At 48.7% G+C, this 23,033-nt stretch overlaps 1 protein-coding gene across 1 annotated transcript in view; it reads right to left on the bottom strand.

Annotated features, from left to right (window-relative positions):
• Positions 1-22,518, bottom strand: part of FOSL1 (FOS like 1, AP-1 transcription factor subunit) — a 34,493-nt gene extending 11,975 nt beyond the window's left edge. Inside the window, exons 1-2 of the mRNA XM_038765086.1 lie at positions 22,426-22,518; positions 4,854-5,066 (exon numbers count right to left, since the gene is read on the bottom strand). Of these exons, the coding sequence (XP_038621014.1) occupies positions 4,854-5,066; positions 22,426-22,518 (306 nt within the window). The remainder of the gene's footprint in view (positions 1-4,853; positions 5,067-22,425) is intronic.
• Positions 22,519-23,033: the final 515 nt, after the last annotated feature.

Below are 23,033 nucleotides of genomic sequence, written 5' to 3'. Positions count from 1 at the left end.
GTGGCGATGATGGTGGCTACGGCTGTTCCTCGGACTCTTAATTATAATAATAATAATAATAATAATAATAATAATAATAATAATGGCATTTGTTAAGCGCTTACTAGGTGCCGAGCACTGTCCTAAGCGCTGGTGGGGAGGGATACAAGGTGATCAGGTTGTCCCACGTTGTCACAGTCTTCATCCCCATTTTACAGAGGAGGGAACTGAGGCCCTGAGATGTGAAGTGACTTGCCCAAAGTCACCCAGCTGACAAGTGGCGGAGCCGGGATTCGAACCCATGACCTCTGACTCCCAAGCCCGGGCTCTTTCCACTGAGCCACGCTGCTTCTCCTGCCACAAGGAGCCTGAAATTCTGCCCCTCTAACCACAGCACCCTACTGGTTCTGTTTTTATTTTGTGGATTTGTCCATGTTGGGTTTTGTTTCTTCAATCGATCGTATTTACGGAGCGCTTACTGTGTGCAGAGCACTGTACTAAGCGCTTTTCGTGATTTCTAATGTGCCTGTCTCCGGTCCCTTCGTCCTACTTCCTGCAGAGAAGCAGCGTGGCTCGGTGGAAAGAGCCCGGGCTGGGCAGCCAGAGGTCGTGGGTTCTAATCCCGGCTCCGCCGCTTGTCAGCCGTGTGACCTTGGGCAAGTCACTTCACTTCTCCGGGCCTCAGTTCCCTCATCTGTAAAATGGGGATGAAGACTGGGAGCTACATGTTTTGTCTTGTTGTCTGTCTTCCCCTTCTAGACTGTGAGCCCGTTGTTGGGTAGGGACCGTCTCCATATGTTGCCAACTTGTACTTCCCAAGCGCTTAGTACAGTGCTCCGCACACAGTAAGCGCTTAATACAATTGAATGAATGAATGAATGAATGATTATCTCACATCAAGGCAGAGAGGAGTATTCATTTAACTTGTAAATACAAGTAAAATGAAGGTATTTATTTTACTTGTACATATTTACTACTCTATTTATTTTGTTAATGATGTGCCTATAGCTATAATTCCATTTGCACTGACGGTATTGACACCTGTCTACATGTTTTGTTTTGTCATCTCTCTCCCCCTTCTAGACTGTGAGCCCGTTGTTGGGTAGGGACTGTCTCCATATGTTGCCAACTTGTACTTCCCAAGTGCTTAGTACAGTGCTCCGCACACAGTAAGTGCTTAATAAATACAATTGAATGAATGAATTTGTTCTGATGGTATTGACACCTGTCTACATGTTTTGTTTTGTCATCTCTCTCCCCCTTCTAGACTGTGAGCCCGTTGTTGGGTAAGGACCGTCTCCATATGTTGCCAACTTGTACTTCCCAAGCGCTTAGTACAGTGCTCTGCATACAGTAAGCGCTTCATAAATACAATTGAATGAATGAATGAAAAGGCGGCTGGGTCAGGGGAGTGGGTCTGCCGAAAGGAACTCCATCCCTCATCTGTAAAATGGGGATGAAGACTGTGAGCCCCCCGTGGGACAACCTGATTACCTTGTAACCCCCCAGCGCTTAGAACAGTGCTTCGCACATAGTAAGCACTTAATAAATGCTATCATTATTATTATTATTGTTATTATCCCCAGATTGCAGCTGGTTCTGGGGTCAGCCAACGTCCCAACTAACGGCCACGGCCGCAGGGAAGAGGGAGTCACCTTGGAGGGGTGGGCTTTGCCAACAGAGAACAGAGACTAAAAGCCAGCTGATGTCCCAGCTGATGGCCCCGGCTCTTAATTATAATAATAATAATAATAATGGCATTTATTAAGCGCTTACTATGTGTTCTAAGCGCTTACACTGTTCTAAGCGCTGGAGCACTGTTCTAAGCGCTGAAGCACTGTTCTAAGCGCTGTTGCAGCGGACGACTTGGTGGAGGGAGTTGTGTCGACCGGAATAGCCTTTGGGGTCTTGGGTGACACATCCAGGGACACGCAAAGATACAATTGGGGCCAGGGTGACAGTGGAATAATAATAATAATCATGATGATGGCATTTATTAAGCGCTTACTATGTGCAAATCACTGTTTGAAGCGCTGGGGAGGTTACAAGGTGATCAGGTTGTCCCACGGGGGGCTCACAGTCTTAATCCCCATTTTGCAGATGAGGGAACTGAGGCACAGAGAAGTTAAGCAACTTGCCCAAAGTCACCCAGCTGACAAAAGTTGGAGCCCCGGGATAATGGGACCCATTATCTATATGTTGCCAACTTGTACTTCCCAAGCGCTTAGTATAGTGCTCTGCACACAGTAAGCGTTCAATAAATACGATTGATGATGATGATAAGCCCGGCAGAAGCAGCAGAAGCAGAGCAGTTATTACTTAACTGCTTCTCTACTTGTCGCCTTCCTAGGTATTCCTCGGCCTTTGTCATTCATTCATTTAATCGTATTTATTGAGCGCTTACTGTGCACAGAGCACTGTACTAAGCGCCTAGGAAGTACAAGTTGGCAACATATAGAGACAGTCCCTACCCAACAATGAGCTCACGGTCTACAGTGCGAGACAGACATTAATATAAATAGGTAAATCAATAAATTACAGATATCTACAGATAGATACATATGTGCTGTGGGGATTCATTCATTCATTCATTCAATTCATTCATTCAATCGTATTTATTGAGCGCTTACTGGGTGCAGAGCACTGTACTAAGCGCTTGGAAAGTACAAGTTGGCACCATAGAGAGACGGTCCCTACCCAACAGCGGGCTCACAGTCTAGACGGGGGAGACAGACAACAAAGCAAGGCATATTACCAAATAAAATAAATAGAATAAATATGTACAAGTAAAATAAACAGAGTAATAAATATGCACAAACATATATACAGGTGCTGTGGGAGGTCATTCATTCATTCATTCAATCGTATTTATTGAGTGCTTACTGTGTGCAGAGCACTGGACTAAGCGCTTGGGAAGTCCAAGTTGGCAACATCTAGAGATGGTCCCTACCCAACAGCGGGTTCACAGTCTAGAAGGGGGAGACAGACAACAAAACAAAACATATTAACAAAATAAAATAAATAGAATATTCATTCATTCATTCAATCGTATTTATTCATTCAATCGTATTTATTGAGCGCTTACTGTGTGCAAAGCACTGTACTAAGCGCTTGGGAAGTACAAGTTGGCAACATATACCACTCGATTTTAGTAAAATGAACTTCTTGATTCATTCTATTTATTTTACTTGTACATATTTACTAGTGTATTTATTTTGTTCATGATGTGCATTTAGCTTTAATTCTATTTGTTCTGATGACTTGACGACACCTGGCCACATGTTTTGTTTTGTTGTCCGTCTCCCCCTTCTAGACTGTGAGCCCGGTGTTGGGTAGGGACCGTCTCCATATGTTTCCAACTTGGACTTCCCAAGAGCTTAGTACAGTGCTCCGTGCACAGTAAGCGCTTAATTAATACTTATGAATGAATGAATGAATGATTATCTCACGTCGAGGGGGAGAGGACTATTCATTTTACTTGTAAGTACATATTAATTTAACAAGTACATATTAACTTGTAAGTACATATTCATTTACTTGTAAGTACAATAGTAAGTACATATTTACTGTTCTATTCTACCCCTTCTAGACTGTGAGCCCGTTGTTGGGTAGGGACCGTCTCTAGATGTTGCCAACTTGGGCTTCCCAAGAGCTTAGTACAGCGCTCTGCACACAGTAAGCGCTCAACAAATACGATTGAATGAATGAAAGCAGCGGGCCTGGCGTACAGCTGGTTCTGGGGAGGGCGAGGCGAAGGCTGCCGCCAAGGATACCCCCTTACCTGCTCGTTGTGCCTCCTGCGGACCCCCGGGGCGGGCCCCACGGCTTGAATGACCCCTGGCCTGTTGTTGGGTAGGGACCATCTCTAGATGTTGCCAACTTGGGCTTCCCAAGCGCTTAGTACAGTGCTCTGCACACAGTAAGCGCTCAATAAATACGATTGAATGAATGAAAGCAGTGGGCCTGGCGTACAGCTGGTTCTGGGGAGGGCGAGATCATCATCATCATCAATCATATTTATTGAGCACTTACTGTGTGCAGAGCACTGTACTAAGCGCTTGGGAAGTACAAATTGGCAACATATAGAGACGGTCCCTACCCAACAGTGGGCTCAAAGTCTAAAGGGGGGAGACAAAACCAAACATACTACAAAATAAAATAGAATAGATATGTACAAGTAAAATAAATAAATAAATAGAGTAATAAATATGTACAAACATATATACATATATACAGGTGCTATGGGGAAGGGAAGGAGGGAAGATGGGGGGATGGAGAGGGGGACGAGGGGGAGAGGAAGGAAGGGGCTCAGTCTGGGAAGGCCTCCTGGAGGAGGTGAGCTCTCAGTAGGGCCTTGAAGGGAGGAAGAGAGCGTGCTTGGCGGATGGGCAGAGGGAGGGCATTTCAGGCCCGGGGGAGGACGTGGGCCGGGGGTCGATGGCGGGACAGGCGAGAACGAGGTACGGTGAGGAGATTAGCGGCGGAGGAGCGGAGGGTGCGGGCTGGGCTGGAGAAGGAGAGAAGGGAGGTGAGGTAGGAGGGGGCGAGGGGATGGATAGATGGACAGCCTGGAAGCCCAGGGTGAGGAGTTTCTGCCTGATGCGCGGATTGATTGGTAGCCACTGGAGATTTTTGAGGAGGGGAGTAATATGCCCAGAGCGTTTCTGGACAAAGATAATCCGGGCAGCAGCATGAAGTATGGATTGAAGTGGAGAGAGACACGAGGATGGGAGATCGGAGAGAAGGCTGATCCAGTAGTCCAGACGGGATAGGATGAGAGCTTGAACAAGCAAGGTAGCGGTATGGATGGAGAGGAAAGGGCGGATCTTGGCAATGTTGCGGAGATGATGGCTGCCGTCAACATACCCCCTTACCTGCTCGTTGTGCCTCCTGCGGACCCCCGGGGCGGGCCCCACGGCCCGAATGACCCCTGGCCGTGCGGGGTGGCCGAAGGGCGAGTAGGGGAGAGGTCTCGGGTAGGGGCAGGGCGGAAAGGAGCCGCTAGGCCCGAGGAAGCGAGGCTGCACCATCCACTGCAGGTCCTGGCTGCTGCTCACGGCGTTGAGGGTGGGCACGAAAGGCAGTTTCTGCGGGAGACATGCAAGGGGGCACCCCGGTCACTCCTGGGCTTCCCACCAGGAATGCCAACGGGAATTCGTTCCGTCGACCCCCGGCCCACGTCCTCCCCCTGGCCTGGAATGCCCTCCCTCCACACATCTTCTAGACCGTGAGCCCACTGTTGGGTAGGGACCGTCTCTATAGGTTGCCAACTTGGACTTCCCAAGCGCTTAGTCCAGTGCTCTGCACACAATAAACGCTCAATAAATACGATCGAGATGAGAAGCAGTGTGGCTCAGTGGAAAGAGTATGAGCTTAGGAGTCGGAGGTCATGGGTTCTAATCCCGGCTCTGCCACTTGTCGGCTGTGTGACTTTGGGCCAGTCACTCAACTTCTCTGTGCCTGTTACCTCATCTGTAAAATGGGGATTAAGAATGTAAGCCACATGTGGGACAAGCTGATTACCTTGTATCCCCCCCCAGCGCTTAGAACAGTGCTGAGCACATAGTAAGCGCTTAACAAATGCCATCGTTATTTATTTATTTATTGAATGAATCCACCAAGCTAGCTCTCTTCCTCCCTTCAAAGCCCTACTGAGAGCTCACCTCCTCCAGGAGGCCTTCCCACACTGAGCCCCCTTTTTCCTCTCCTCCTCCCCATCCCTCCGCCCTACCTCCTTCCCCTCCCCACAGCACCTGTATATATGTTTGTACAGATTTATTACTCTATTTTACTTGTACGTATTTGCTATTCTCTTTATTTTGTTAATGATGTGCATCTAGCTTTAATTCTATTTGTTCTGACGACTTGACACCTATCCACATGTTTTGTTGTCCGTCTCCCCCTTCTAGACTGTGAGCCCGTTGTGGGGTAGGGACCGTCTCTATATGCTGCCAACTTATACTTCCCAAACGCTTAGTACAGTGCTCTGCACACAGTAAGCGCTCAATAAATACGATTGAATGAATGAATCTGGCTGTAATTCTATTTGTTCTGACGACTTGACACCCGTCCACAAGTTTTGTTTTGTTGTCCGTCTCCCCTTCCTAGACTGTGAGCCCGTTGTGGGGTAGGGACGGTCCCTAGATGTTGCCGACTTGTACTTCCCAAGCGTTTAGTACACTGCTCTGCAAACAGTAAGCGCTCAATAAATACGATTGAATGAATGAATTCTAGCATTGAGGGTTCCTGACCGGGGTGGCAGGAGGGAAGTGTCTCCCACCCGCCATTAGGAAGTTGACTCTGTGGTGGAGCCTCAAGGTTAGATGGGGCTCGACGGGAGGGAAGCCACCACTGACTTTGGGCAAGTCACTTCACTTCTCTGGGCCTCAGTTCCCTCATCTGTAAAAGGGGGATGAAGACTGGGAGCCTCACGTGGGACAACCTGCTAATAATATTTATTCTATTTATTTTATTTTGTTAATATGTTTTGTTTTGTTGTCCGTCTCCCCCTTCTAGACTGTGAGCCCGCTGTTGGGTAGGGACCATCTCTAGATGTTGCCAACTTGGACTTCCCAAGCGCTTAGTCCAGTGCTCTGCACACAGTAAGCGCTCAATAAATACAATTGAATGAATGAATGAATTTGTTAAGCGCTTACTATGTGCCAAACACTGTTCTAAGAGCTAGGGTAGATACAATAATAATGTTGGTATTTGTTAAGCGCTTACTATGTGCAAAGCACTGTTCTAAGTGCTGGGGGGATACAAGGTGATCGGGTTGTCCCATGTGGGGCTCACAGTCTTCATCCCCATTTTACAGACGAGGGAACTGAGGCCCAGAGAAGTGAAGTGACTTGCCCAAAGTCACACAGCTGACAAGTGGTGGAGTTGGGATTTGAACCCATGACCTCTGACACCCAAGCCAGGGCTCTAGCCAGTAAGCCATGATGGTCTTTCATTCATTCATTCATTCAATGGTATTTATTGAGCGCTTACTGTGTGCAGAGCACTGGACTAAGCGCTTGGGAAGTCCAAGTTGGCAACATCTAGAGACGGTCCCTACCCAACGGGGGGCTCACGGTCTAGAAGGGGGAGACAGACAGCAAAACATATTAACAAAATTAAATAAATAGAATAAATATGTACAAATTTAAAAAATAGAGTAATAAATATGTACAAACATATATTCATATATACAGGTGCTGTGGGGAGGGGAAGGAGGTAAGGCGGGGGGGATGGGGAGGGGGAGGAGGGGGTAGATCTTGTATCTACCCCAGCGCTTAGAACAGTGCTTGGCACAGAGTAAGCGCTTAACAAATACCATTATCATCACTACCTCGATCTCGTCCATCTCGCTGCCGACCCCTCGCCCCCGTCCTGCCTCTGGCCTGGAACATCCTCCCTCCTTAATAATAATAATAATAATAATGATGCTGATGGTATTAAGCGCTTACTATGTGCCAAGCACTGCTCTAAGAGCTGGGGGAGATACAAGGTCATCGGGTTGGACACAGTCCCTGTCCCACATGAAGCTCACACTCAATCAATCAGTCGTATTTACTGAGCGCTTACTGTGTGCAGAGCACTGGACTAAGCGATTGGGAAGTACAAAATCTTAATCTCCATTTCACAGAGGAAGCAACTGAGGCCCAGAGAAGTTAAGCGACTTGCCCAAGGTCACGCAGCAGACGAGCTGCAGAGCCAGGATTAGAACCCACGACCCCACAGACCATTATGCTCCCCACCCAGCCTTATCGAAAGCCCACCTCCTCCCAGAGGCCTTCCCAGACTAAACCCTCCTTTCCTCTTGTCCCACTTCCTCGTGGCCCTGACTTGCCTCCTTTATTCATCCCCCCTCCCAGCCCCACACTACTCCCGTCCCTATCTTTTCATCCATTCAATCGTATTTACTGAGCGCTTACTGTGTGCAGAGCACTGTACTAAGCGCTTGGGAAGTCCAAGTTGGCAACATCTAGGGACAGTCCCTACCCGACAGTGGGCTCACAGTCTAGAAGACTGTGAGTCTGTCACAGTCTATCTGTCATTTATAATACTAATAATGATCATTTATAATAATAATAATAATAATGATGGCATTTATTAAGCGCTTACTATGTGCAAAGCACTGTTCTAAGCGCTGGGGAGGTTACAAGGTGATCAGGTTGTCCCACAGGGAGGCTCACAATCTTAATCCCCAATTTACAGATGAGGTAACTGAGGCCTAGAGAAGTGAAGTGATTGGCCCAAAGTCACACAGCTGACAATTGGCGGAGCCGGGATTCGAACCCATGACCTCTGACTCCAAAGCCCGGGCTCTTTCCACTGAGCCACGCTGCTTCCCCAATAAATAGGAATAGGAATAAATAGGAATTTATTTATTCCTATTCATCTCCGTCTCCCCCTCTAGACTATAAGCTCATTGTGGGCAGGGACTGTGTCTGTTTATTGTACCATTGTCCTCTCCCAAGCGCTTAGTCTGGTGTTCAGCACACAATAAGCTCTCAATAAATCCGGTCGAAGGAATGAACAATAATAATAATAATAACGATGGTATTTGTTAAGCGCTTACTATGTGCTGAGCACTGTACTAAGGGCTGGGGTAGATACAGGGAAATCAGGTTGTCCCACATGGGGCTCACACTTTTAAACCCCATTTTACAGATGAGGGAACTGAGGCCCAGAGAAGTGAAGTGGCCTGCCCAAGGTCACACAGCAGACGAGTGGCGGAGGCAAGATTAGAACCCACGACCTCGACCTCCCAAGCCCGGGCTCTTTAATGAGAAGCAGCGTGGCTCAGTGGAAAGAGCCCAGGCTTTGGAGTCGGGGGTCATGGGTTCGAATACCGCCTCTGCCCATTGTCAGCTGGGTGACTTTGGGCAAGTCACTTCACTTCTCTGGGCCTCAGTTCCCTCATCTGGAAAATGGGGATTAAGACTGTGAACCCCCTGTGGGACCACCTAATCTCCTTGTAATCTCCCCAGCACTTTGAACAGTGCTTTGCACATAGTAAGCACTTAATAAATGTCATTATTATTATTACAGTGCTCTGCACACAGTAAGCGCTCAATAAATATGATTGAATGAATGAACGAATGAGGTTGTCCCACATGGGGCTCACGCTTTTCAACCCCATTTTCCAGACGAGGGAACTGAGGTCCTTCGAAGTGAAGTGGCCTGCTCAAAGTCATGCAGCTGACGAGTGGCAGAGCCAGGATTCGAACCCATGACCCCTGACTCCAAAACCCGGGCTCTTTCCACTGAGCCACGCTGCTTCTTCCATCTTGCATCTGTAAAATGGGGATTAAGATTGAGCCCCCTGTGGGACAACCTAATCTCCTTGTAATCTCCCCAGCACTTTGAACAGTGCTTTGCACATAGTAAGCACTTAATAAATGTCATTATTATTATTACAGTGCTCTGCACACAGTAAGCGCTCAATAAATACGATTGAATGAATGAACGAATGAGGTTGTCCCACATGGGGCTCATGCTTTTCAACCCCATTTTCCAGACGAGGGAACTGAGGTCCCGAGAAGTGAAGTGGCCTGCTCAAAGTCATACAGCTGACGAGTGGCAGAGCCAGGATTCGAACCCATGACCCCTGACTCCAAAACCCGGGCTCTTTCCACTGAGCCACGCTGCTTCTTCCATCTTGCATCTGTAAAATGGGGATTAAGATTGAGCCCCCTGTGGGACAACCTAATCTCCTTGTAATCCCCCCAGCACTTTGAACAGTGCTTTGCACATAGTAAGCACTTAATAAATGTCATTATTATTACAGTGTTCTGCACACAGTAAGCGCCCAATAAATACGACTGAATGAATGAACGAATGAGGTTGTCCCACATGGGTCTCGCGCTTTTCAACCCCATTTTCCAGACGAGGGAACTGAGGCCCCGAGAAGTGAAGTGGCTTGCCCGAAGTCATGCAGCTGACGAGTGGCAGAGCCGGGATTCGAACCCACAACCCCTGACTCCAAAACCCAGGCTCTTTCCACTGAGCCACGCTGCTTCTTGCCTCTGTAAAATGGGGATTAAGACTGAGCCCCCTGTGGGACAACCTAATCTCCTTGTAATCTCCTCAGCACTTAGAACAGTGTTTTGCACATAATAAGCACTTAATAAATGTCATTATTATTATTATTATTATTATTATTACAGTGCTCTGCACACAGTAAGCGCTCAATAAATACGATTGAATGAATGAACGAATGAGGTTGTCCCACATGGGGCTCACGCTTTTCAACCCCATTTTCCAGACGAGGGAACTGAGGCCCCGAGAAGTGAAGTGGCTTGCCCAAAGTCACGCAGCTGACGAGTGGCAGAGCCGGGATTCGAACCCATGACCCTTGACTCTTTTAGACTGTGAGCCCACTGTTGGGTAGGGACTGTCTCTATATGTTGCCAACTTGGACTTCCCAAGCGCTTAGTCCAGTGCTCTGGACTAACTTATCCGAGAAGCAGCGTGGCTCAATGGAAAGAGCCCGGGCTTTGGAGTCCGAGGTCATGGGTTCAAATCCCGACTCCGCCAATTGTCAGCTATGTGGCTTTGGGCAAGTCACTTCACTTCTCCGGGCCTCAGTTCCCTCATCTGTAAAATAGGGGTGAACCCTGTGAGCCCCCGCATGGGGCAGCCTGATTACCTTGTACACCCCCAGCACTTCGAACAGTGCTTTGCACGTAGTAAGCGCTTAATAAATGCTATCATTATAAGCGCTTAGTCCAGTGCTCTGCACACAGTAAGCGCTCAATAAATACGATTGATTGATTGATTGACTCCAAAGCCCGGCCTCTTTCCACTGAGCCACGCTGCTTCTCTACCGAACGACTGAATGGAGGCCAGGAGGCCGTCTGGGCCCACGGTGGCCGCTCTCCAGTGCCACGGGGGAAGGCCGGGAAAAGGACGTGGGTTTCCCTTTCTCCGTTTTTCCCTGGATTCCCAGAGGAAGCTGAGCCTGGGGAGGGGAGCTGGCATCCTGGGCCAAGAAGCGGGCAGGAAGGGAGAGGCTGCAGCCCACCCCGCTGTGACTCAGCCGCCGTGACTAGGCCCAACGGTTCCCGGCTCCCTTCCCTGCGGCGGACATGTGCTCCCTCCCGGCTCTCCCAGCCGGGAAGTGGCCACCTGCTCCGGCTTCTCCCACAGCTCGGCCATCCAGCTCCCCCTCTCCCGGATCCCCCCACGCCAGCCCGACTTGGACGGAGACTCCGCTCAACCTGATAAACTTAATGATGATAGTAATCATTATGGGATTTGTTAGGCGCTTACTATGTGCCAAGCACACCCCCTCTCCTGGATCCCCCCACGCCAGCCCGACTTGGACGGAGACTCCGCTCAACCCGACAAACTTGATAATAATAATTATTATGGAATTTGTTAGGCGCTTACTATATGCCAAGCACACCCCCTCTCCTGGATCCCCCCACCCCAGCCCGACTTGGACGGAGACTCCGCTCAACCCGACAAACTTGATGATAATAATTATTATGGGATTTGTTAGGCGCTTACTATATGCCAAGCACACCCCCTCTCCTGGATCCCCCCACCCCAGCCCGACTAGGACGAAGACTCTGATCAACCTGATAAACTTAATGATGATAGTAATCATTATGGGATTTGTTAGGCGCTTACTATGTGCCAAGCACACCCCCTCTCCTGGATCCCCCCACCCCAGCCCGACTAGGACGAAGACTCTGATCAACCTGATAAACTTAATGATGATAGTAATCATTGTGGGATTTGTTAGGCGCTTACTATGTGCCAAGCACACCCCCTCTCCTGGATCCCCCCACCCCAGCCCGACTAGGACGAAGACTCTGATCAACCTGATAAACTTAATGATGATAGTAATCATTGTGGGATTTGTTAGGCGCTTACTATGTGCCAAGCACACCCCCTCTCCTGGATCCCCCCACCCCAGCCCGACTTGGATGGAGACTCCGCTCAACCTGATAAACTTAATGATGATAATAATCATTAGGGGATGTGTTAGGCGCTTAGTATATGCCAAGCACACCCCCTCTCCTGGATCCCCCCATGCCAGCCTGACTTGGATGGAGACTCCGCTCAACCTGATAAACTTAATGATGATAATAATCATTAGGGGATGTGTTAGGCGCTTACTATGTGCCAAGCACACCCTCTCTCCTGGATCCCCCCACCCCAGCCTGACTTGGACAGAGCTTTCGCTCAACCTGATAATGCTGAAAATAATCATGGGATGTTTTAGGCCCTTACCATGTGCCAAGCACACCCCCTCTCCTGGATCCCCCCACCCCAGCCCGACTTGGACGGAGACTCCGCTCAACCTGATAAACTTAATGATGATAATAATCATTATGGGATGTGTTAGGCGCTTACTATATGCCAAGCACACCCCCTCTCCTGGATCCCCCCACCCCAGCCCGACTTGGATGGAGACTCCGCTCAGCCCGACAAACTTGATAATAATAATCATTATGGGATGTGTTAGGTGCTTACCATGTGCCAAGCACACCCCCTCTCCTGGCTCCCCCCATGCCAGCCCGACTAGGACGGAGACTCCGCTCAACCTGATAAACTTAATGATGATAATAATCATTAGGGGATGTGTTAGGCGCTTACTATATGTGCCAAGCACACCCCCTCTCCTGGATCCCCCCACCCCAGCCCAACTTGGACGGAGACTCCACTCAACCTGATAATGATGATAATAATCATTATGGGATTTGTTAGGCGTTTACTATGTGCCAAGCACACCCCCTCTCCTGGATCCCCCCACCTCGGCCCGACTTGGATGGAGACTCCGCTCAATCTGATAATGATGATAATAATCATTATGGGATGTTTTAGGCGCTTACTATGTGCCAAGCACACCCCCTCTCCTGGATCCCCCCACCTCAGCCCGACTTGGACGGAGACTCCGCTCAACCTGATAAACTTAATGATGATAATAATCATTATGGGGTGTTTTAGGCGCTTACTATATGCCAAGCACACCCCCTCTCCTGGATCCCCCCACGCCAGCCCAACTTGGACGGAGACTCCGCTCAACCTGATAAACTTAATGATGATAATAATCATTAGGGGATGTGTTAGGCGCTTACTATGTGCCAAGCACACCCCCTCTCCTGGATCCCCCCACCCCAGCCCAACTTGGACGGAGACTCCGCTCAACCTGATAAACTTAATGATGATAATAATCATTATGGTCTTTTTAGGCGTTCAATACGTGCCAAAGCCCCGTTCTAAGCACTGGGGTTAGACTTTGGGCAAGTCGCTTCTCTGGGCCTCAGTGACCTCATCTGTAAAATGGGGATTAAGACTGTGGGCCCCCCAAGGGACAACCTGATCACCTTGTAACCTCCCCAGCGCTTAGAACAGTGTTTTGCACATAGTAAGCGCTTAACAAATCCCATAATGATTATTATCATCATTATCAGGTTGAGTGGAGTCTCATGGTCTTTGGAGGTCATGGGTTCCAATCCCGACTCTGCCAAATGTCAGCTGTGTGACTTTGGGCAAGTCACTTAACTTCTCTGTGCCTCAGTGACCTCATCTACAGTGCCCAGTGCTTAGAACAGTGCTTTGCACGTAGTAAACGCTTAATAAATGCCATTATTATTATTATTATTATTATTGTTATTATCTGAAAAATGGGGATTAAGCCTGTGAGCCCCCTGTGGGACAACCTGATCACCTTGTAACCTCCCCAGTGCTTAGAACAGTGCCTTGCACATAGTAAGCGCTTAATAAATGTCATTATTATTACTATTGTTGTTATTAATAAATGCCATTATTATTATTACTATTATACCAGGTAATCAGGTTGTCCCACGTGGGGCTCACAGTCTCCATCCCCATTTTACAGGTGAGGTCACTGAGGCACAGAGAATAAGAATAATAATAATGTTGGTATTTGTCAAGCGCTTACTATATGCCAAAGCCTTGTTCTGAGCGCTGGGGGTAGATACCGGGTAATCAGGTTGTCCCCCATGGGGCTCACAGTCTCCATCCCCATTTTACAGATGAGGTCACTGAGGCACAGAGAATAATAATAATAATAATAATAATAATAATAATAATAATAATAATAATGATGTTGGTATTTGTCAAGCACTTACTATGTGCCAAAGCCCTGTTCTGAGCACTGGGGGTAGATACCGGGTAATCAGGTTGTTCCCCATGGGGCTCACAGTCTCCATCCCCATTTTACAGATGAGGTCACTGAGGCACAGAGAATAATAATAATGATAATAATAATAATAATAATAACCATAATAATAATAATAATAATAATAATAATGTGGGTATTTGTCAAGCGCTTACTATGTGCCAAAGCCCTGTTCTGAGCACTGGGGGTAGATACGGGGTAATCAGGTTGTCCCCCATGGGGCTCACAGTCTCCATCCCCATTTTACAGATGAGGTCACTGAGGCACAGAGAATAATAATAATAATAATAATAATAATGTGGGTATTTGTCAAGCGCTTACTATGTGCCAAAGCCCTGTTCTGAGCACTGAGGGTAGATACCGGGTAATCAGGTTGTTCCCCATGGGGCTCACAGTCTCCATCCCCATTTTACAGATGAGGTCACTGAGGCACAGAGAAGTGAAGTGACTGGCCCAAGGTCACACAGCAGACGAGTACCGGAGCCGGGACGAGAACCCACGTCCTCTGACCCCCAAGCCCGGGCTGTTGCCACTGAGCCACGCTGCTTCCACTTTCATTCATTCATTCAATCGTATTTATTGAGCGCTTACTGCGTGCAGAGCACTGGACTAAGCGCTTGGGAAGTACAAGTCGGCAACATCTAGGGACGGTCCCTACCCCACAGTGGGCTCACAGTCTAGAAGGGGGAGACAGACAACCAAACAAAACATGTGAACAGGTGTCAAGTCGTCAGAACAAATTCCACCCCAGTGTTTTACACATAGTGATCGCTAAACAAATTATATTAAAAAGAAGCCCCCCAAAAAACGGATCCCCTGCCCATCTGCCATCAAGGCCCTTCTGAGAGCTCACCTCCTCCAGGAGGCCTTCCCAGACTGAGCCCCTTCCTTCCTCTCCCCCTCGTCCCCCTCTCCATCCCCCCATCTTACCTCCTTCCCTTCCCCACAGCACCTGTATATATGGATATATGCTTGTACATATTTATTACTCTATTTATTTATTTTACTTGTACATATCTATTCTATTTTATTTTGTTAGTATGTTTGGTTTTGTCTCCGCCTTTTAGACTGTGAGCCCACTGTTGGGTAGGGACTGTCTCTATATGTTGCCAATTTGCTCTTCCCAAGCGCTTAGTACAGTGCTCTGCCCACAGTAAGCGCTCAATAAATACAATTGATGATGATGATCTGCTTATCGGCGAGAGGGGGATCGGGCTGGCGTCCCCCCTTGCGACCCCTCCCCAGGCTGGGGAGAGCGGAAAGGTGGAGGCCGAGCGTTTAGTCCAGTGCTCTGCACACAGTAAGCGCTCAATAAATACGATTGAATGAACAAATGAGGCCGGGAGGAGGGAAGGCAGAGGGAAACCCACGGGGAGAAGAGTTAAGAAGCGGGTAAATTGGAGCCCGAAGGCTTGCTACGAGATGATACCCCACTCCAACGCTCACTGCGGGCAGGGCACGTGTCTGCTTATTGTTCTGCTGCCCTCTCCCAACGCTCAGTCCAGTGCTCAGCACCCAGTTAAGCGCTCGATAAATCCCGTCGACGTGGCTCGGTGGAAAGAGCCCGGGCTTCGGAGTCAGAGGCCATGGGTTCAAATCCCAACTGTGCCATTTAGCTGCGTGACTTTGGGCCAGTCACTTCACTTCTCCGGGCCTCGGTGACCTCATCTGGAAAACGGGGGTGAAGACTGTGCCATTTAGCTGCGTGACTTTGGGCCAGTCACTTCACTTCTCCAGGCCTCGGCGACCTCATCTGGAAAATGGGGATGAAGACTGTGAGCCCGCCGAGGGCCAACCTGATCACCTTGGAACCTCCCCAGCGCTTAGAACAGTGCTTTGCACAGAGTAAGTGCTTAATCAATCAATCAATTGTATTTATTGAGCACTTACTGTGTGCAGAGCACTGTACTAAGCGCTTGGGAAGTACAAGTTGGCAACATAGAGAGACGGTCCCTACCCAACAGTGGGCTCACAGTCTAGAAGAACAGTGCTTTGCACATAGTAAGCGCTTAATAAATGCCATTATTATTATTATAATGACTGAATGGAGGCCAGGAGGCCGGAGACTCCCCATCTCCGGCCGGACTGTCCTTCTCTCTCTGACTCCCCCAGGTTCAAAGGAGGAAACTGAGGTGGGAGAAGGAGGCCGGGCCCCAGAGGAGGAGGAGGAGGAGGAGGAGGAGGAAGAAGAGGAGGAGGACAGTCACCCAAGAAGGGGTCCCGGGGCCTGGTCTCGCAGACTTGGGTTGTCCGGCCTGGGCCCGAATCAATTAATCAATCAATCATATTTATTGAGCGCTTACTGTGTGCAGAGCACTGTACTAAGCACTTGGGAAGTCCAAGTTGGCAACATCTAGAGACGGTCCCTACCCAACAGTGGGCTCACAGTCTAAAAGGGGGAGACGGAGAACAGAACCAAACATACTAACAAAATAAAATAAATAGAATAGATAGGTACAAGTAAAATAAATAGAGTAATAAATCTGTACAAACATATATACATATATACAGGTGCTGTGGGGAAGGGAAGGAGGTAAGATGAGGGGGATGGAGAGGGGGACGAGGGGGAGAGGAAGGAAGGGGCTCAGTCTGGGAAGGCCTCCTGGAGGAGGGGGAAGGCCCGAAGAAACCAAACGAGTCCGGGGGCTTCAGGAAAGGAGGAGGGAAGAGGGTTGGCAGAGGGCGAGTTTCAAGACAGTCCTCGGGGCCTCCACGTGGGAAGAACTGGGCCGAGGGGCCGGAAGCCGGAGCGGCCTGCTCCGGGGCTCAGTGACCTGTATGTATGTTTCTACGGATTTATTACTCTATTTATTTATTTATTTATTTATTTTACTGGTAATCAATCAATCAATCAATCAATCGTATTTATTGAGCGCTTACTGTGTGCAGAGCACTGGACTAAGCGCTTGGGAAGTCCAAGTTGGCAACATCTAGAGACGGTCCCTACCCAACAGTGGGCTTACAGTCTAAAAGGGGGAGACAGAGAACAAAACCAAACATACTAATAAAATAAAATAAATAGAATAGGTAGGTACAAGTAAAATAAATAAATAGAGTAATAAATCTGTCCAAACATATATACATATATACAGGTGCTGTGGGGAAGGGAAGGAGGTAAGGTGGGGGGGATGGAGAGGGGGACGAGGGGGAGAGGAAGGAAGGGGCTCAGTCTGGGAGGGCCTCCTGGAGGAGGGGGAAGGCCCGAAGAAGCCAAACGAGTCCCGGGGCTTCAGGAAAGGAGGAGGGAAGAGGGTTGGCAGAGGGCGAGTTTCCAGATAGTCCTCGGGGCCTCCACGTGGGAAGAACTGGGCCGAGGGGCCGGAGGCCGGAGAGGCCTGCTCCGTGGCTCATCATCATCATCATCATCAATCGTATTTATTGAGCGCTTACTATGTGCAGAGCACTGGACTAAGCGCTTGGGAAGTACAAATTGGCAACATAGAGAGACAGTCCCTACCCAACAGCGGGCTTGTACGGATTTATTACTCTATTATTTATTTATTTATTTATTTTACTGGTAATCAATCAATCAATCAATCAATCGTATTTATTGAGCGCTTACTGTGTGCAGAGCACTGGACTAAGCGCTTGGGAAGTACAAGTTGGCAACATCTAGAGACGGTCCCTACCCAACAGTGGGCTTACAGTCTAAAAGGGGGAGACAGAGAACAAAACCAAACATACTAACAAAATAAAATAAATAGAATAGGTAGGTACAAGTAAAATAAATAAATAGAGTAATAAATCTGTACAAACATATATACATATATACAGGTATACATATACACAGGTACATATATACTGGTACATAGCTATTCTATTTCTTTTATTTTGTTAATATGTTTTGTTGTCTGTCTCCCCCTTCTAGACTGTGAGCCCGCCGTCCATCTCTACATGTTGCCAACTAGGACTTCCCAAGCGCTTAGTACAGTGCTCTGCACACAGTAAGCGCTCAATGAATAAGATTGAATGAATGAATTACTCTATTTATTCATTTTATTTGTACATATCTATTCTATTTCTTTTATTTTGTTAATATGTTTCGTTGTCTGTCTCCCCCTTCTAGACTGTGAGCCCGCCGTTGGGTAGGGACCGTCTCTATATGTTACCAACTTGGACTTCCCAAGCGCTTAGTACAGTGCTCTGCACACATTTCCCTCATCTGTAAAATGGGGATGAAGACTGTGAGCCCCACGTGGGACAACCTGATCACCTTGTATCCTCCCTAGCGCTTAGAACAGTGCTTTGCACATAGTAAGTGCTTAACAAATGCTACTATTATTATTAGCAGTAGTAGTAGTAAGCGCTCAATAAATACGATTGAATGAATGAATGAATGAATGACTCTATTTATTTATTCATTTTATTTGTACATATTTATTCTATTTCTTTTATTTTGTTCATATGTTTTGTTGCCTGTCTCCCGCTTATAGACTGTGAGCCCGCTGTTGGGTAGGGACCGTCTCTAGATGTTGCCAACTTGGACTTCCCAAGCGCTTAGTACAGTGCTCTGCACACAGTGAGCGCTCAATGAATACGATTGAATGAATGAATGAATGAATGACTCTATTTATTCATTTTATTTGTACATATCTATTCTAATTCTTTTATTTTGTTAATATGTTTTGTTGTCTGTCTCCCCCTTCTAGACTGTGAGCCTGCCGTTGGGCAGGGACCGTCTCTATATGCTGCCAACTTGGACTTCCCAAGCGCTTAGGACAGTGCTCTGCACACAGTTCCCTCATCTGTAAAATGGGGATGAAGACTGTGAGCCCCATGTGGGACAACCTGATCACCTTGTATCCTCCCCAGCGCTTAGAACAGTGCTTTGCACATAGTAAGCGCTTAACAAATGATACTATTATTATTACTACTATTACTATTATTATTACTACCATTATTATTATTAGTAGTAGTAAGCGCTCAATAAATACGATTGAATGAATGAATGAATTACTCTAATCATTTTATTTGTACATATTTATTCTATTTATTTTATTTTGTTAATATGTTTTGTTGTCTGTCTCCCCCTTCTAGACTGTGAGCCTGCTGTTGGGTAGGGACCCTTTCTATATGCTGTCAACTTGGACTTCCCAAGTGCTTAGTACAGTGCTCTGCACACAGTAAGCGCTCAATAAATAAGACTGAATGAATGAATGAATGAATTACTCTATTTATTCATTCATTTTATTTGTACTTATTTATTCTATTTATTTTATTTTGTTAATATGTTTTGTTGTCTGTCTTCCCCTTCTAGACTGTGAGCCCACTGTTGGGTAGGGACCGTCTCCATATGTTGCCAACTTGGACTTCCCAAGCGCTTAGTCCACTGCTCTGCACACAGTAAGCGCTCAATAAATACGATTGAATGAATGAATGAATGAACGACAAGGGCCGGGGCTTGGGAGTCAGAGGTCATGGGTTCTAATCCCGCCTCCGCCACTTGGCAGCTGGGTGACTCTGGGCGAGTCACTTCCCTTCCTCTGGGCTTCAATTACGTCATCTGGAAAATGGGGATTAAAACTGTGAGCCCCACGTGGGACAACCTGATCACCTTGTATCCCCCCCAGCGCTTAGAACAGTGCTTTGCACAGAGTAAGCGCTTAACAAATACCATCATCATCATCATGGGTTCTAATCCCAGCTCCGCCACTCATCAGCTGGGTGACTTTGGACGAGTCACTTCCCTTCTCTGGGCCTCAGTTCCCTCATCTGGAAGCTGGGGATGAAGACTGGGAGCCCCATGTGGGACAACCTGATCACCTTGTAACTACCCCAGCGCTTAGAACAGTGCTTGGCACATAGTAAGCGCTTAACAAACGCCGTCATTATTCCCAAACGCCTAGTCCAGTGTGCCGCACACAGTAAGCGCTCAATAAATACGATTCCCAAGTGCTTAGTCCAGTGCTCCGCACACAGTAAGCGCTCAATAAATACGATTGAATGAATGAATGAATGAATTATTATTTATTGAGCGCTTACTGTGTGCGGAGCACTGGACTAAGCGCTTGGGAAGTACAAGTTGGCAACATCTAGAGACGGTCCCTACCCGACAGCGGGCTCATGATGAACTGACACCTGCTTGAGGCCGGTCTTGAGTGGGTAGGGACCGTCTCTATATTCATTTATTCAATCGTATTTATTGAGCGCTTACTGTGTGCAGAGCACTGTACTAAGCGCTTGGGAAGGAAAAGTTGGCAACATATAGAGACGGTCCCTACCCAACGGCGGGCTCACGGTCTAGAAGGGGGAGACAGAGAACAAAACCAAACATATTAAGAAAATAAAATAAGTAGAATAGTAAATCTGGACAAGTAAAATCAACAGAGTAATAAATCCGTACAAACATATAAGAGCCCGGGCTTTGGAGTCAGAGGTCGTGGGTTCAAATCTCGGCTCCGCCAATTGTCAGCTGGGTGACTTTGGGCAAGTCACTTCACTTCTCTGGGCCTCAGTTCCCTCATCTGGAAAATGGGGATGAAGACTGGGAGCCCCCCCGGTGCTTAGAACAGTGCTTTGCACATAGTAAGTGCTTAATAAATGCCATTATTATTAATATTATTATAATATATACAGGTGCTGCGGAGAGGGGAAGGAGGTAGGGCCGGGGGGATGGGGAGGAGGAGAGGAAAAAGGGGGCTCAGTTTGGGAAGGCCTCCTGGAGGAGGTGAGCTCTCAGTAGGAGAGCCTAACTTGTACTTCCCAAGCGCTTAGTACAGTACTCTGCACACAGTAAGCGCTCAATAAATACGATTGAATGAATGAATATGTTACCAATTTGTCCTTCCCAAGCGCTTAGTCCAGTGCTCTGCACACAGTAAGCGCTCAATCAAGACGATGGAATGAAGGGACGAATGAAGGAATGATGGGACAGCGTCACTTCGAAGGGAAACTGAGGCACGGAGCCTCGTGGCGTGGGAAGGGGCGGTTTGGGAGATGCCCTTCCCAAGCGCTCAGTCCAGTGCTCTGCACATAGTAAGCGCTCAATCAAGGCGATGGAAGGAATGAAGGAATGATAGGACAGCCTCACTTCGAGGGGAAACTGAGGCACGGAGCCTCGTGGCGGGGGAAGGGGAGGTTTGGGAGGTGCCCTTCCCAAGCGCTTAGTCCAGTGCTCTGTACATAGTAAGCGTTCAATAAATACGATTGAATGAAGGAATGAAGGATAGATGGACAGCGTCACTTCGAGGGGAAACTGAGGCACGGAGCCTCGTGGCGGTTTGAGAGATGCCCTTCCCAAGCGCTTAGTCCAGTGCTCTGTACATAGTAAGCGCCCACTCAAGACGACGGAATGAAGGGACGAATGAATGAATGATGGGACAGCGTCACTTCGAGGGGAAACTGAGGCACGGAGCCTCGCGGCGGGGGAAGGGGCGGCTTGGGAGGTGCCCTTCCCAAGCGCTTAGCCCAGTGCTCTGTACATAGTAAGCGCTCAATCAAGACGATGGAATGAAGGATAGATGGGACAGCGTCACTTCGAGGGGAAACTGAGGCACGGAGCCTCGTGGCGGGGGAAGGGGCGGTTTGAGAGATGCCCTTCCCAAGCGCTTAGTCCAGTGCTCTGTACATAGTAAGCGCCCACTCAAGACGATGGAATGAAGGGACGAATGAATGAATGATGAGACAGCGTCACTTCGAGGGGAAACTGAGGCACGGAGCCTCGCGGCGGGGGAAGGGGCGGTTTGGGAGATGCCCTTCCCAAGCGCTTAGTCCAGTGCTCTGTACATAGTAAGCGCTCAATCAAGACGATTGAATGAAGGAATGATAGGACAACGTCACTTCGAGGGGAAACTGAGGCACGGAGCCTCGTGGCGGGGGAAGGGGCGGTTTGGGAGATGCCCTTCCCAAGCGCTTAGTCCAGTGCTCTGTACATAGTAAGCGCTCAATCAAGACGATTGAATGAAGGAATGATGGGACAGCGCCACTTCGAGGGGAAACTGAGGCACGGAGCCTCGTGGCGGGGGAAGGGGCGGTTTGGAAGGTGCCCTTCCCAAGCGCTCAGTCCAGTGCTCTGCACATAGTAAGCGCCCAATCAAGACGATTGAATGAAGGAATGATGGGACAGCGTCACTTCGAGGGGAAACTGAGGCACGGAGCCTCGCGGCGGGGGGAGGGGCGGTTTGGGAGGTGCCCTTCCCAAGCGTTCAGTCCAGTGCTCTGTACATAGTAAGCGCCCAATCAAGACGATGGAATGAAGGAATGATGGGACAGCGTCACTTCGAGGGGAAACTGAGGCACGGAGCCCCGCGGCGGGGGGAGGGGCGGTTTGGGAGGCGATCAGGATGCCCCCCGACACTCACCTGCTGGGACCCCGCCGAGGAGGGGGGATGGGAGGAGGGGCCGTAGTGGACGCCCCCCGAGCTGGGCCCGGCTTCTCCGTATTCCCGGAACATGATCCCGCCGCTTCCCGAAGGTCCCGCGTCCCGTTCCGATCTGACTCCCTCCCGCTCCCTCCCCGTCCGACTCCTTGCCTTTTTTTGATGAATGAAAACTCACTCCGGACCAAACCATTCCCGTCTCGGCGGGGGGAGGCACGCAGACCTTGTGAATGAAAACTCGCTCCGGACCAAACCATTCCCGCCGCGGGGGGGACGGAGAAAGAACAACAATCTTCTCCGCCCTCTCCGGAGATCCGGCCTCTTCTCAAGCCATTCCGAATGATTTTAAAAAGTGTTTAAAACATAGATTTGCATTTTACAACACCGGGTTGGCCGTCCTTGGGGCCACGGGGCTTTGGATGCCCTTCCTTCCTCCCCCGAGCCGGCGCCGCCACGGTGGTATCGTCCGGGGTGACTCAGCTCGGCGATGACGTAGATGCCCATATATGGTGCGGTTTCCTAGGCCTCGCCCGGCGTAGTAAAGGATTCCCCTCCCTCCGGGCGTCGCGGCGGTTCTCACAGTCATCCAG

This window comes from Tachyglossus aculeatus, chromosome 22, assembly GCF_015852505.1.
Source record: "Tachyglossus aculeatus isolate mTacAcu1 chromosome 22, mTacAcu1.pri, whole genome shotgun sequence".
NCBI lineage: Eukaryota > Metazoa > Chordata > Mammalia > Monotremata > Tachyglossidae > Tachyglossus > Tachyglossus aculeatus.
The sequence above is the reverse complement of the archived record's forward strand: the minus strand, read 5'-3'. Positions and strand labels throughout refer to the sequence as shown.